Genomic DNA, 16,296 nt, shown 5'->3' with positions numbered 1-16,296 from the left:
CCTAAACTCGTTCTACTAACAACAAGGACAGCCGTGAAGATCGAGGGACGTAAAGGGTGGTTGCACTCGAGTCATATCAAGAAATTTTATGGACTACCGTCCGATGTGAACACTCAGCCTTGTATTTCTTCACAGACTGATTCAAAGCTCCCCTTGGTTGAACCCACGGAAACGGAACTTTATAAACTGAAATTAAGGTCTAGCAAGTCAGACAATTTGATTGTTTAAGTCCTCTCCAAGGTGAATCGGTTGAATTTGTCTCTGACATGTATCCTCTAGACCGAAATAGAGAGAGAAATAGACAGATAAAGCTGAAAAAACATGCGTACTGTAAATCGCTTCGTAGTCACTGCACAGTAACATTATTAATTTTGTTTCTTCTAAGTCTTCTGATCATCATAACTAGTGTATTGCTTCATATGTATTACCCTATTTCTAAACGTGCTTACAATGTTACTGCTGAACATTCTTTTAGCGAATTACCTCCGCATGAGTTGTCTTATAGATTTGCGCTGCGCAACAACACATTCATTAGTATGTTACATCACTCCCATCAGACCAGCAATGCTACAAATTGTTGGATATGTGGCCGACTCCCTCCCTATCAGAACTATAAGGGAGTTTTGCCCCTCTTTCCATATCCGTTCACACACAATGGCTCCTGTGGAGCATGGTTTAGTTTGATTAATTCCCTAGATTCAAATTCAGCAGTTTATCAAGACAACTGGGTATGGGGAAACCTGAACCTGGTTTTGCTTAAAGTCTGCTACCCTAACAAGGAGGGACTTCCCAAAAGAACAGGAACTGATCTAGAAAATGAAGTATATGGATTAGGTAATTTTACACTTAACCTCATGATTCTGAATGTTGAATCCGACGCTACGCCAATCTTGCCCGCTATGTCAGTATTCCCAGTTAAAGGGGAATTATGTGTAAGAAAGAATGGTTCCATACACATGGGCCATAGTAAATGCACCACTGTAATAAAATTCAGTGATCAAGGCAAATCTACATTTAGAGCTTCCCGTCATTCCTACTTCATATGTGGCCAGACCGCATATATACGTCTACCTCTAGATTGGGATGGTACCTGTTACATAGCATTCCTTCTGCCACCTGTTTTCCTAGCCCCTCCTGATTATCACAGAAATACCCATTTAGTACACAATAGACAACAGAGAGATCTCCCGATTGTCGATTACACTGAAACGGCATGGGAGCAATATACAGATTTCAATAAAGGTTTCTTTCCCTATATAGGAACAGTCACTAATAGTAAGCTGATACGTAGATTAACTAGAACCCTTGAAGCAGTAGTGAACGAGACTACTTCCGCCTTAGGCAATTTAACAGAAGAGCAGTCTGCTATGCGGATTGTTGTGCTTCAAAATCGTCTTGTCCTTGACGTCATCCTGGCTGATAGGGGCGGAGCTTGTAGGGTCATCGGATCAAGTTGCTGTGTTTTCATACCAGAAAATTCGCCGTCAGTATATAAAGCCATAACTCGCCTTCATAAGATCATAAGCCAGATACACCAGAGTCCAGGCACCTGGACTTGGTCCGGTTGGTTCTGGAGCGTGTTGTCAGCCTGGGGATGGAGGATCCTATCCTTCCTAGGTATTGGCTTCCTCATACTATTCAGTTGCTGCTTATGCCTACAATGTGGGCCAGCGATTTGTGGTCTGTGTGCCACATCGTGTATCCCGCATCCAAGTTTTCGTTCGAGATCCCAGAAGAAGAAAGAAGAACAAATGATGCTATATGAACAGATCGATGGATTGATGAAGATCGATATCTCCTGAGGGTCCGTAGGGGACAAGGAGAGAATGAGGAAATATGAATTTTGTGATCAGTTATGTCCCCTATCGTAGACCCCAACGGCTCCATGTGCATGCTATAAGTACATGTATGTTCCCTCCAGTTCCAGTTATGAAGACGCAAATACATGTGCGTCCACCGTCAACATGTCCTCTTTCAGATCCGCCATGAATGGGTCAGATATTCCATTCCTAAGTATGAAAGGCCACCGACTTTATGTGGTTCACTTTCCACATTTTACAGATTCAGGCGAGTAGGCCCTGAATTCTGTCATCAAGCCTTTTCCTGCCTTCTGCCTCTGAAAGCTCCAGTCCGAGCCTGCATCTGTATCCATGAACTTTGTCCTACTCCCTGCGCGGCTAACGGTGCCTGATCCAGCCTGTTGCCTGCCAAAAACTGTATTTCACCTTCAAGATTATCTGCTCCGCTCCTCATCCGATGCATTCCTGTCTAGTAGTTTAGGTAAACATTCTTCCAGCTACAGTGCAAAGGGCCAGGCCTCACTGTCCTCATGCAAGTAATTCATAGCCCCTGTTACCATGGAAGATTCCTGCCCCCTCGCATCTCATGTAGACACTTAGACGCTTGTACACGCACTAACAGTCAGTATAGAATAGATTTCATCATAGAGACCTTTCCTTTTGGATAATACAGTTCTTTAAACATAAGATATTAGATATAATTTGGGATTAGGTTGACATGACCCCCCAGACTTCTGTCTCCACATGTAGAGCTAAATGTCAAGTCCCCTTCACCCTCTAGTTGCACGTCAATCACACGTCATGCGGCTGCGCGCGCATCTCTGCCAAATAATTCTGCTGACATTGCAGGATTCTCTTATGGATCCACCCACTTGTGACATCATGTTTAATGACGTATTTAGTTACGCCTGTGTTTACGCCTATTTTTAGTTACGTATGCATATTTTATCTATCTTATCAACTGTTACGCCTCCTGCATCTGATTCACTGTAATGCATTTCTTATAAAAATGATTACTTGTCAATAATGTATTGCCTTCCTTCCTGAACCTTCATGGTGATGGAATTTGAAGCCTGCAGTTCGAACTGTAATTCCTTTATAGAGGAATAAAGCCTTTTAGAACCTCTAATACCACGGATTCTGCCTCTTATTTTTACTGAGTTATTCTTACTAGACTTTACCGCATAAAAATAGTACCGGTAATGAAATATTTACCACAGTTCCAGGGCTGGATATGAGGGACACGGGGAAGAGAACAGGCATCCCTGGCAGGTCATGGGATCAGATTTCTACTTGCAGGATTGTAGTGGCAGCCCTTAGAGAGCAATATGCAAACATATGCAGAAAAATCCGGCTATTTGATACTGTGCCAGACTTTCAAACACTAGTGGTAAAGGACCCCTCCCCTCATTGGCCTATAATATCAATGGCTTTATTCTCAATATTTATTTTTGCGGAAGTGTTTAGAAAAAAGGTTCCTGATGGAGCGATGGACGACATTAGGAGAGAGTTGAACTTGGTCTCTTAGTGCAAAATGAGGCTGGCACTAAAATATTACCCAGGGCTGCTTTTAGCTCATAGTCCTGTAACCTGCATACCTACCTGATCTCAAGAAGAAGGAAGTTTTGGATGGCTCCTTATCACTCTACAGTACAGGGACAAACACAAACAATTGATTAATATGTGAATTATTGTGACCATTTCCGACAAACGCAGGTTGTATAATTATGTCATCCCCTAAATGCGATTTAGTGATTTTCCTCTCATATGGAAGCTGTGGTTGTTTGGCCCGCGGATAAATATAAAAATCTGAATGCAGATAATGTTAAATGTCTGAAATAAATTGTAAAACCTCTGGTGGGTGTATGCGTTGATATAAGATTCGGCCATAAAGGGTGAATTGGCTGGCTTTATAATCATGTTTTTTCCCCTTGGTATCGCAGCAATTCTTATAACTGGCATTTTGTTTTGCTTCTTTTCCTGCAGCCTTTCCACAACAACATACACCAGCCCCTCAACACAGGTCCTGGTGGGCCAGCATTCCCAGGGCCTCCTTCATTCAAGACCTCCAACCACTCTCTCAATCCAGAAGGGCCACAGCAAGAGACATTCTGCTTTCGACCTAAATATGAGTGCCTGGACTGGAGGAAGATTGGCGCTATTGACGTGGATCGGATGATCAATGAAGTAGACTTGAGCACCCTTCAGGAGGCCATCAAGCCCCTCACCGTTTGCAATATAGCATGTGAGAGATGCCCCCATTGTCGGTCCCCTGTGGACCCAGACCTTCTGAAGCTCATCAGGCTCGCGCAGTGCATCATTGAGTATCTGCTACACTGTCAGCAGTGTCTTACGACCAGCATAGAACGTCTTGACGAGAGATTGCGGGCCTCCAAAGTGGAAGCGGAACAATTTACAGCTGTTAGTGCAAGACACACTAAGGAGATCCAAACTTTAAAAGAGGAATTCAGGAAGAAAAAGAAGGCCTTCGCCAACCAGCTGCTGAATCTTCAAAATAGTTCCTGCAAAGCCAATAAGGTATGGAGGCTGATTGATTTACTTTTGTAAGAATGCATTTGACACCTCAAGGTCAATTTTATGATTATATATCACACTTTCCTTTGCTGTTCTTTTACATTGATTTTGTCAACAATTGCACTGCTGTTTTCCAGTTGCCAATCACATTGTCACAAAATATTCATGATGCAAATTATACATGGAATTAGGTTTGACACATTTCTTGCCCATAATCCAACTATAGAGTGATCCAGAGGACAGTTACAGCGAATTAATCTTCATATGCTGAATGCATTTACATCTTAATACATTTTTTATTGTAGACATTTTAAAGGGTAAACTATTTTGTGGTGGTCCACTGTAGTAACAGCAACAGTTAATAGTTGGGGAACCTCAGTTATTTGACAGCATGACTGTAATCTTTATTTGAGTATATTTTGTCTTAGTTTATCGCTGTTGATGTAAGTGCTTATAGTTTTGTTAATGAAAACCATTCAGTGGTGTTCACTACATGCTTATTGGAAATGGGTGAAAGAAGTTAGTGTGGAGAAATAGATGCAGCAGCCACCAGGGCGGAAGATTATTGCTGCATGTATCTGGTGCGTTCATTTATGTTGTTCGATCGCAAGTAGCTGAAACAGTGGAGTATTTTCTAGGGGGAAAGACCAAACAGGCAGTTTGATTGGCAATGTTATCTTTGTCGTTGGAAGTATAAAGGTGAGAAAGGAGAACAGATGTGCAACACTGTGGGTGCTAGCTGAGTGACATTGGAAGTGTTGAGGGAGTGATTGATGGGAGACAACAGCAAGAAGCATAAGGGAGATGAATTTGTGGTGAGGAAGAATTGTAAAAGAGAAGGGTTGTTGAGCAAGGCTTTACAGTCATTCATTAAAGAAGATGATTAATTATTTCCTGAGAAGGGAGTGCCCTCAAATGGTGATAAGTTAATTCCACCAAATTTGTGTATATGAAAGGCCTATTCAGTGACGTTTTTGCCGGAGGCTAAAGAATGTCTTTGCTCGCCATTCATAAATAGTGTAATCATGGATTGCCTAGAGTGGTGTGCCAACATTTAGGAAAGGAAAACAAGTTTAATTCTTGGATTTATGTACATTTTTAGAAAAGCTGGGGGGTGGATATTTTCTCCAGCATGCTTGCGGGAGCAATAGAATTGGATTTGATTGCACCCATGAACTTCATGAGTAAGAGTGAAAGTTTTCAACTGGACATGGTTGCTTATTCTTGAATATGGGGGCAAGTTAGCTGTGTGAAAGAGATTACCACGAAGTGTACCATAGACGTTTTAGAAGATAATTTTTTATATGGTTCCCCAGCTGCTCTTTTTAGTAGAAATAGGGGCCAACCGGCTTCCCATGAAAGTCCTTTTGTGAGAGGGAGTGACATTAAACATATTAGAACGTCATTGTATAATCTACATTTCATCAAGCAAGTATAGAGGATAAGTAGATTGATGAAGGCAGCCATACAAATGACCATGATATGAAGACTGAAAGTTATGATAATGGTTCAGGACATGGTCGGGGCTCATTGTGTTACAAAATTGCAGTTATGTGTGCCTCTTTTTCAGTTGATGAGTGCAGTGGAGGCAGGAACAAAACTGGTACGACCTTGGTTGAAAACGAGATTGGAAAAATGATAATGTTGTGTACAGGACCCAGTAAGGGGTGGATTTATATTAATCTAGGAGATGTGTGACAATTTAGGGGCATATTATCAAGAAACAGAGTTAAAATTGTCGCCGCTTTAGCGGCAGTAAAGCGGCGATAATGGGTTTGATAATATGCCCTGGAGAATTCCCATAGAAGCCCATGTTTTGGTGACAACATGGGCTTCTATGGGAATTCTCTGCGGCATATTTCCAAGCCCATTATCGCTGCTTTAGAAGCAGTTTTCTGCTGCTAAAGCGGCGATAATTTTAACTCCATGCTTGATAATATGCCCTAAGGGGCATATTAACAAGCCAGACGATAAAATTATCGCCGCTTTAGCGGCAGAAATCTGCCGCTAAAACGGCGATAATGGGCTTGATAATATGCTCTATGGAATTCCAATTGAAGCCCATGTTAAACGTCCTTGACATTTAACATGGGCTTCAATTGGAATTCCATATAGCATACTATCAAGCCCATTATCGCCGTTTTAGCGGCAGTTTTCTGCCGCTAAAGCGGCGATAATTTTAACTCCATGCTTGATAATATGCCCCTTAGTTCGGTAGGGATGTGGATGGTTTTTCTTCGTTTTCTGGATGGTCAGTGAGTTGATGGGTAATTGTGTATCTCTGAGTTATAGCCTCAAATGTTATGTAGCTTTTCACAAAAAGGGGATAGTATTGAAAGTATAGAATTGTCTGGAAAGCAAGAAGTCGCAGTGGAGAGGGGAAGCAGTGTTTGGAGAAGACTCTTCACAGGGCGTGTAGTACAGTTAGATTGTAAAGTGATCAGGATGTAAGGGGAAAAGAATGAGGACTAGCAATCAGTATAGTAGAGCAGAACTGTAGGGATACAGCAAAGGTACACAAGGGGCCTGTCGGATTCTTCATTAATGCACATCCTTGATTATGGAGTACTTCTTTTTGGTTGAGCCTGAATTGTGTATTATGTATTTGATGGTTTTGTTTGTGTTGTGTGATTTCCTCTATCTCTTGTGAAGTAACTGCTGTGATATGATGATAGGTGATTACAAAACTCAAAGGTTTACTGACAAAACTTAATTGAGGGAAATGGTGTTGTTAATTTATGAGATCATTAAGTAAAAATTCTTGCAGAACATCATACTAGACAATCCAGGCATCTTGTGACCCACTCTGTTAAAAATGCAGTCAATAACAATATTATTTACTCCGCTTTGCCAAGTTATGACCACAATAGCACATTTCTAAAAATATGCTAGCGTAACCCTCTATCCATAAAATAAATAAGATATTAATTACAATCATCACCTACTGACCCATGCCCACTGATGATATTTAAGAACATTCCTTTGCACGGATACTGGCAATAGGGATAATTAATGGATCACGGTCACGAAAACTATTTGACAGCAAATTAAAATCCTGAAGAACTTTGGAAAATCTTTGAGGACCTTATAAATGACAGACTCCTATCAAATGTGGTATTTCTGAATACACCAATTGAAAAAGCAGGAGTCATCCAGATCTTAGGTTTCCTTGAGCATAGCAACTTCATTCTTGACCAGCAAACCTACCTCCATTCCTATGAGCATCATTCTTGCAAAAGATTGGTGTCCCTCACAGCTCAATTTCCCCTCTCTTGTTCAGTGTACAAGTTGTCCCAAACCCTGAGTTTATAAACTCCTTTAAAGTTATCTGTTAGAACAACAATAATGACACTCGGAGTCTGCTTAAACTGGAAACCCTGTCAGACTGTGTGGCAGCTAAGCTTAGCTCATGCCTGCAGCCAGTCAACACCTGGATCTTGTTTACTTTCCTGAAATGAAATCACTCTAACACTAAATGTTACCTATTTAATATGGGAAATTATGTCCTAAGGGCTAAGGAGATTGAATCTCTTTGTACTACGCAGAAAGAAGTAAAGAACTTGGAGGTGATCGTGGACTTCAAATGCTCAATTGAAAGACGGGTCAACAATTTGACAAAAAGTGCCTTCGACTTCATGAGAACATCATAACTGAATTTTCTCTGCCTGCGCAACCCCCACCTGCTTAAAGTGTCAACAGCCTTAATGCTGTCTACTAAAGGCCTGATTACAGGTAAATGTGCTACTTACCACACATGGCAAATAATGATACCCTGAGGTTCGTTAATTATCGGGTGCCATAAACTCCACTTAGTACAAGTTATTGGGGAATAACATTCGGATTTTGGTGTTTACCACACCAATCTCCGCATGGTACTGTAAATACGGTATACTTTTCCACTGTTAAATTCCGGCAGGTATGACCTGCCGAAATTTAACGAATGTTGGGTTATTTAAAGAATCCGATAATTATTGGATGCATTAAATAAAACCAAACTCATAATTCCATCCTGCGCATAAATAGAGGTCAACGCACAGGATGGAATTAACCACCCAACTTGTAATGAGGGCCTAAGACTATGACAATCGACTTTGCCTTAGACAATCAAGTGCCTATTCAACAAACTCCAATTAATTCAGAATGCGACCAAGGGATGTGTTCGTTGTGTGAACATACGTGACAATATCATCACTGGCCTTGAGTCCCTCCACTGGCTATTTTTTTCAAGAAAAATATCCTTCTAAGCCCTCTGTTTCACTTGCAGGAATAAACAGCACAGAAACGATATTTCTCCAATCCATATTCAAACGACTTAACCAACCACCTTAGATCAAGAATTGAACTGTTTATTAATTATCCCTGCTTTCAGAAATATTATAGGTGAAAATCATTTCCTAGTACAAATTTGCAAACTATGGAACATACCACCCAAGAAAATAAGCAGCATTGGCATCACTCCGAATTTTGGAAAGCAATAAAAACTTCTTCCACCCGACCACACCCTCCCCCCAAAAAATATGACTCATCCTCTAGAAGTCCGTATAGGTTAGCCATTGTACCATATATATTGGTCAATTAGCAAATAGATGAAACTGTTGCTGGGTGGTCCATTATTCTGTTAGAGGGTAAAGCCTACAATGCTTCTGGATGGGCCAGTGAAATTATTGAAATGCCCCTGTTTCTTTCCATCAATTGTGCGCAGTAGCATAGATTTAAAAGTACTGCATTGATCGCAATTTCAACATACATGAATATCAATACTTGCATGCGTGGCTGAGTCTGTTTCTCACACTCGATGCAACACCTAATCATATATGCTATTTAACTGTACATCTAGCTTGTTTCCAAACCTTTGCACACAGCACCCAATCTTTCCAACACTGGCTAAAAAACAGGCAATAGCCTTTGTTATAGAGGTTGTTAATGTCTTTCTGATAGGTTGTTACCTTGAAGACACTTAAACCCTGTTACAAGATTTTGCTAGCATAAACATTTGATCTTCTACTGTAGCCAGGTCAATAAGAGCCACTCTCCTTGTGTAGCAATATAATTAATCTATTAAGTTAACTCCATGTTCACTGGAAAAACTTGGGGGCCTATTTATGAGCAGGTTTGCGTCACTCTTGCACCACGCAACGTGGTGCAAGAGCGACGCAACCTTACATGTGATTTATGAAGCCATGCAAGGCCACTTTGTGTGGCCCTGAGTGCTCTATAAATATGGAGTAAGGCAACGCAGCGCACAATTCTGCATTGCTTTACTCTGCCCTGGGAAGGCGTTCAATGGGCATTGCATGGGTGTTCCCACGCTGCTTCCATGGTTTTTGACGCATTCCCAGGCTTACCAGAAGTGGTAGACCTGGGTATGTGCCAAAAAGATACGCCTTCTCTGGTGTAGAGTAACGAGGAGAAATAGCCTAATTTCTCCTCGTTTCTTCCTCGTTCTTTGTGTGCTGCATTCTGTAGCACCCATGGAAAAAAGAAAGAGGAATATACCTCAGGATTGTGCCCTTCCTGCACAAAGACAACCCTGCATACAATGCAGACAGCCTTGCACCATGGTGCAAAGGTGCTTGCATTGGCGCTAGGCAGCCAAGAGGGTGCCAGCACAGGTGAAAAGACACAAATTGCCGCAATATCCCACATTCCTGCCCTTCCCCTACCACACAGTGTAGCTCAGCAAGGTGACTTGCTGTGCTGCATGACACTCTCGTAAATAGGCCCCTTGGTCTTTCTAAAAACAAAAATCTAAATTAAAATCAGTTTTAAAATATGTATTGTTTGCGCAACAAAGTGCACTTGTGATTTGAAAATGAAGTGATTTGATTTTGTCAATAAAGAGTTAGCAATTTAGGGATTTGAAGAGCATTACATTTTAACACAAATCATGCAGTGGCGAAGGCAATTTAACGCAGGGGAGGTAACAGCCCATGGTCGCTTCCAGGGGTCTAACAAAAACTGCTCATTATTACCAGCGCAGAATAGTCCAGTCCATATCTTTAGATTAAAACTATAGATAGCCGGGTAGCTAAATCAAAGTCCTTAGTAACAACCCACTAACAACTGTTTCATTCTATATTTTCCTACTTAATGTCTCCTGGTGGACCCTATAATCACCTTTCTATGGCATGTCATTTCAGTTGTTCATGAGAAGTCGATTCTCAATAGATCACCAACATTATCTTATGAGTTGAAGAATTCTAAACTCCCTTAACTAACCAATACAAAATATACTGCAGAAGTAAATATGTACATGGTTAAAATGATGCCTGTGCTTCACAGAAAATTCTGGGTGTCCTATTTTGTTATCTCTACTGACAAAAAAGTAAACCTCTTTACCAATAATAGCTAGAGGAGGAAGGTGGTGCACTTCTGACCTATGACAAAACTATACCTTGCAGGCTGATTTTACTTTCATTATTTATTTAATTTTCCCTCGTCATCGTCGTCTAAATCCCCCCCCCCCCTCCACCGGGCCCCACAGCTCTTACCTGCACGGGCCGCGGCTGGTTATTCTTTTATGTTCTGTTAAGTAGATATCTAATTCGAATAGTAAAAAAATGCCTATTAAGTGCCCCAAACCAGTTCATCTTATGGTAAGCATGTGTAAAAATTACTGTCAATGTACTAAGCTTATCTTTCGTAAAACTATTCAAAATCTCACACCCTACTTTCAAATTGAATATGTATTGATTTATTCCATTTATAATTAAAAGTGTGACACTTTGTGAGACTGACAATGTGTAATAATTGATCCTAACATCAAGTTCAATTAGGTTCCACTCCAATATTGTTAAATGCGCTACTGTTATGTTAATCTTGCAATGGGATGAGCTCATAGATGAATTTGATTGTTGCAGTCTACTAATGAGATGTAACTGGCATCATTACTGCCCTGGTGGGTGCCATTTCTTTCATCTTGCATTAATGATGCCTCCCTGCCATCCCTTTATACTCCCAACAATCCCACCTATCTTCTCAAAGTTCCTCATTCCTCACTTCTATTTCTCTTACACCTCAAATACCCTTCTACCTCCTTTTCGCCTTATCTTCGCAAGAGCTAACCCAGCTGCCCCTCTGCAAACCACTCATGGCCATGGCCTTTCGTGGACCTATCTAATACATTACTTTCTGTTGGAAGAGGAAGCTAACAAGTGTGATGACTGCCTTCTTTACGTCCCAGGAGTGCATGGTAAGATCCAAATCATTGCAGACTTGCATCAGGAGAAGGTAAGCCTAGGTACAGCCCACACTTACCTGTGACTGGTCATCAGACCAGTCAAGGCCCTTCTGGACCCAGCTCCCTCTGAGGATATCACCTCACCCCTCTGCTGTCTCTCTCCTGTTGTCCTCTTTTGACCAGCTACTATCTCTCGCCTTCCGGTCACCCTCTCCTTGGCTTCTTGCCAAGCTGTCCCACCAGTTTTTTTGTGCCAGTCTTCTCTTTCACCCCTTTGGGTCTTTTGGTTTCCACCCTTTTCCTGTGCCTGTTTTCACTCGCTTTCACTCATTTTCGTGCCTGTTTTCATTCGTATTCACCTGTTCTTTGTGCCTGTTTTCTCTTTCACCCTTTAGTGCCTTTTGCTCCCCACCCGTTTTCCTGTGCCTGTTTTCATTTGCTTCGACTCGTTTTTGTGCCTGTTTTCTTTGCATTTATATGTTTATTGTGTGCTTTCATTTGTTTTCAATTGTTTCTTGTACATGAGAAATTATCAGTGGCAAGGGTATCAATTGCGCAAACCTATCCCCATGTAAATTGTGTATAGTCTTCCGTGCTCCAAGGGGAAAGAGTAGCCACTTATACCCTCAGAATGTGAAGTGAGCAAAGTCCAGAACTATAACAAATATATACAGCCCCTGACCAACACCTCATTCAAACAATAATACAAAATCGTTTGAGTCCTTCAGTTGTAGTTCTTTGTCTTTTTGTTCTCCCTTCATCAGAGTAGGTTGCAAGTCACTTCTGAATTTTCAGAATTTGCTCCAATTACAATTGAAGCCATCACGTGCTTTGCCATAGGTACATAAACACAAAATAACCTTAGTCACACTGAAAATCGCGTATCCAATTAATTAAAAAGAACCGTCCTCATTCATTGATTGTTTTCAAGATATTGACCTCCATGCGGGTGGAGTTGCACCATTATAGTAGATCCACTGCACGCTCTGAGAGTACTCTATCGATCCGTGTGTTAATCCGCGCTGATTAGCACACGGATCAAATGAGTACTCTCGGAACGTCCAAAGGATCTAAAATACTTGTGCAACTCTGCCCACATTTGGAATTTGGATCAATATGACAATCTTGGAGGCATTTTGCTGCGCTGTGTTAGTTTCGAAGCACTGCGATGTGACATATTTACAATATGTTGTATCTCTGTGCTTCCCCTGCGCTGGTGCACAAACTGCTGCCATGCGCCAGTGCAGGCACCCTTTCACAATCCTGCAAGGATGCCTGCGTTGTGGGGAGATTGTTTTTGTGCAGGAAAGGGCACCTTCCTGCACAAAAACAATCAATTGAGGTGATTTCCTCTTCCAATATGTGTTGTATAATGCAGCACACATTGAAAGAGGAAAAAACAAGGCGAAATGAAAACATTTCTCCTAGTTGCAACTCGCTATGCCACCCCTAGGGTGGCATAGCATTCTGAAGCAATTCCAGATTTACGTTTCCTCGTAAATCTGGAAATGCATCAGTGGACATGGGTGTTGTGTGAGAACACCCACAGTAACAGCCATGTCACGCCCCTAACACGCAAAGTGTTGTGTGAAAAGGGCTGATATTTACAAGCAACCGGTAAAGTCACGCAGGGTGGCTTTACATGTGCTTGTAAATATCACTCAGCAGGTTGTAAATCTGCCCCTGGATTTTGTGAGAATCTGCTTTTTGCTCGGTGAGTTGAACTTACTCCTGCAAATATTATGTCATTCAAACCCAAGGAGGGAGACTTCTGAGTTTTCGCAATAATTCACATAGAAATATGTATTTTCAGCAACTGCTTCGTCAGTTGCCGTCTTCTTCATTTCTGACTTTAATATGAAGTAGCATAATTATTCTGTTAAAAGATCGACCAAATCCAGCTGATCCTCTCCCTCACCAAAGACCCCCACACCGCCAAAACCAACCTCCACAAAGGAATGAAGGCCGTCTGGATGAAAAACAGCCGACTGAAGCTGAACTCGGACAAGACGGAGGTCCTCATCCTCAGATCCACCCTCTCGACCTGGGACGACTCCTGGTGGCCGACTGCACTAGGAGCACTCCCTACACCCACCGACCACGCACGCAACCTAGGGGTCATCCTCGACTCCACCCTGTCCATGATGAAGCAGGTCAACGCCGTCTCCTCCTCCTGCTTCAACACCCTCCGCATGCTTCTCAGGATCTTCAAGTGGAACCCCACCAAGACTAGAAGGACAGTCACCCAGGCCCTTGTCAGCAGTAGACTGGACTACGGAAACGCACTCTACGCAGGAGCACCGGCCAAACTCCTGAAACGGCTCCAACGCATCCAGAACGCCTCCGCACGCCTGATCCTCGACATCCCTTGCCGCAGCCACATCACACCCCACTTGAGAGACCTGCACTGGCTCCCCATCAACAAGAGGATAACCTTCAAACTCCTCACCCATGCACACAAGGCACTCCACAACACAGGACCAGCGTACCTCAACAGCCGACACACCCTCTACACCCCCAACCGCCAGCTCCGCTCCCCCGCATCCGAAGAGTGACTGCCGGTGGCAGATCATTCTCCCACCTCGCCACCAAGACATGGAACACCCTCCCCATCCACCTGCGGCAGACCGAGGACCTCCTAACCTTCAGGAGACTTCTCAAGACCTGGCTCTTCGAACAGTAGCAGCTTCCCCCCCCATAGCGCCTTGAGAGCCTCACGGGTATGTAGTGCACTTTATAAATGCTATGATTGATTGATTGGTTGAAAGTTGTGTTAGAGTTTTGTCAGGAGGGAAAGTAGAATTGCGTACCTGGTGCAGTGTCTCTTCAGTGTCTTTTCATAAAAGTTCTAATTTAAGCATTTCTGTGAGCAGATTCTTTCATAGCTGCTTTAAAACCAAATCCATAATGAAATATTTGTATAGTCTTACTGAGCTCCCCATTTAGCTTGTGGTACTGCAGGAACTTCACCAAAAAGTGACAGACACCCCCCACCCCTTCTCCTCCAAACTTGCAGTTTCCCGGCTCATTTATTCAGGAGAATTGTAGGCCTTCCAGCTTTGAAATCGTATCTGGCTCCGATGTTGTAAACCCGTGATGGGACAAGCCATCCGAAGGGGCCACCAAGTCACAGTGATGGCAGCCTCATCCAGTTAAAGTCAGGTGACCATTACCGGGTTTCCCTGCCTGGGTAAGCTCTGCACCTCATGACAGACTGTGGAAGGGAACTCAACTTATGCCCACACCGCCGTTAAAAAACCTTCTGCACGTTAAGGTTATTGCTATTTTGCTTTTCACAAACAAACTCCCAGTTTACTTTATATAAAATCATTGTGTTAGTTAAAATTTACAAGACCGTGATTTGGAGGTGTATTAAAAATAATGAATCCTTGTGGAAATGTCAATTTTTAAACTATTGAATCCAATTTATCAGAGACCATCATCTCACACCGAGGGATCACTGGCTCAGCATATTTTCTAAAGCCATCATACATTCACTGATTCCTTAAGGTTACAAGATCTTATGGGCTGAGAGAGAACAACAATTAGGTGGTGGAATTATTCAGAAAGGCACCATTCATTGCAGATCTGTTCTCTCCACAATGCTTGCACATTTAAGTGCCTTATACCTGTCCTCATGCTGTCCTCTTCCAATACTTTACACGTGTCCTATCTCTTTGTAAACACTTTTTTTTCTTCATTTCAGCGAATAAGGTACCGTACATACTCAGCAATCATTTGTCACATGGTAGTTGATGCACTCTATCCCCATTTACATTCAGTGGTACATTTAAAGCCCCAGCAATATCTAAGAATATAGACTGCATGAGAGACCAAGTCCCCTAAGGTCAAATGGGGTTGTCTTTTAAACAGCAGTGTGCGCTATATCTTCACTGTGCCATACTGGACACTGCAATCATTCATTGTTGTTCAGGTTGTGAGTCAACTGGTTCCTCAAGTTCAAGGAGGTATGTGTGCAACAACAACTGCCATATTGTGCGTGGCCTAGATGTTAGTGGCTGTAAGTGTGCGTAGAGTTCACTATTCGGGTTGCAATGTATTAGGCTGTTGATCCATACCTTTTGCCCCTTCAGTGTATGGCCATCTCCATCTTTGCGAGCATGAGCGCTATGACTATGTAGCGGTGCAATGTTTTTGGGACGTCATGCACTTACAGCAGGAGTGCCTGCAATGGGGCAGGTGTGAGTGTGAGTTGAGTCATGCATGACAACTCTACACATATAGTCCTCCAATACTTGGCCAGTTTTTCGCAGGTCCATGTCGTGAGCAAAGTTGGCAGACAGTGAGTGACATTTGGGACATGTATGGGGATGGGAGGGGTCCATCCGGTGCACTTTGGTTGGTGTAAAGTATGCCCACCATAGAAACTTAAAGTGTAGCAGCTTATGGCAGTGATTAATTGATACCAGACGTGTCTGCAGACCTGAGTGGTACCATTCAGGGCTTGTATGATATTACAACGCATTCCATTGCAATACATGCCTTTACCACACATGCGTTACAACGAGAATGCCATTAGTACGCATAACCTTTACCACGAAAATGCCTTTACCACGCATGCTTGCACAACGTTTTTCGTTGTTAAACCATGCATGTTAATGGCATGTTCTTGCTAAAGGTTATCTCCGATACCTTCCCCATTACCATATACTGCTTCGATTACCACCCGCAAACCCTTTTATTAAATACCCCTCCCTTTAACCCTAAGATTTTACCCCTTCTCCACACAACCCCCTCATCCCTTATTTTTAAAACAAAATA

The 16,296-nt window shown here is 42.4% G+C and overlaps 1 protein-coding gene across 1 annotated transcript in view; it reads left to right on the top strand.

The window, feature by feature from the left end:
* Positions 1 to 16,296, top strand: part of LOC146805332 (cilium assembly protein DZIP1-like) — a 1,720,714-nt gene that overhangs the window by 267,090 nt on the left and 1,437,328 nt on the right. Inside the window, exon 2 of the mRNA XM_085622543.1 lies at positions 3,786 to 4,337. Within this exon, the coding sequence (XP_085478669.1) occupies positions 3,786 to 4,337 (552 nt within the window). The remainder of the gene's footprint in view (positions 1 to 3,785; positions 4,338 to 16,296) is intronic.

The sequence above is a fragment of the Triturus cristatus genome, chromosome 8, assembly GCF_964204655.1.
Source record: "Triturus cristatus chromosome 8, aTriCri1.1, whole genome shotgun sequence".
In the NCBI taxonomy this organism is placed as follows: domain Eukaryota; kingdom Metazoa; phylum Chordata; class Amphibia; order Caudata; family Salamandridae; genus Triturus; species Triturus cristatus.
This window is presented reverse-complemented; position numbering and strand designations above follow the sequence as displayed.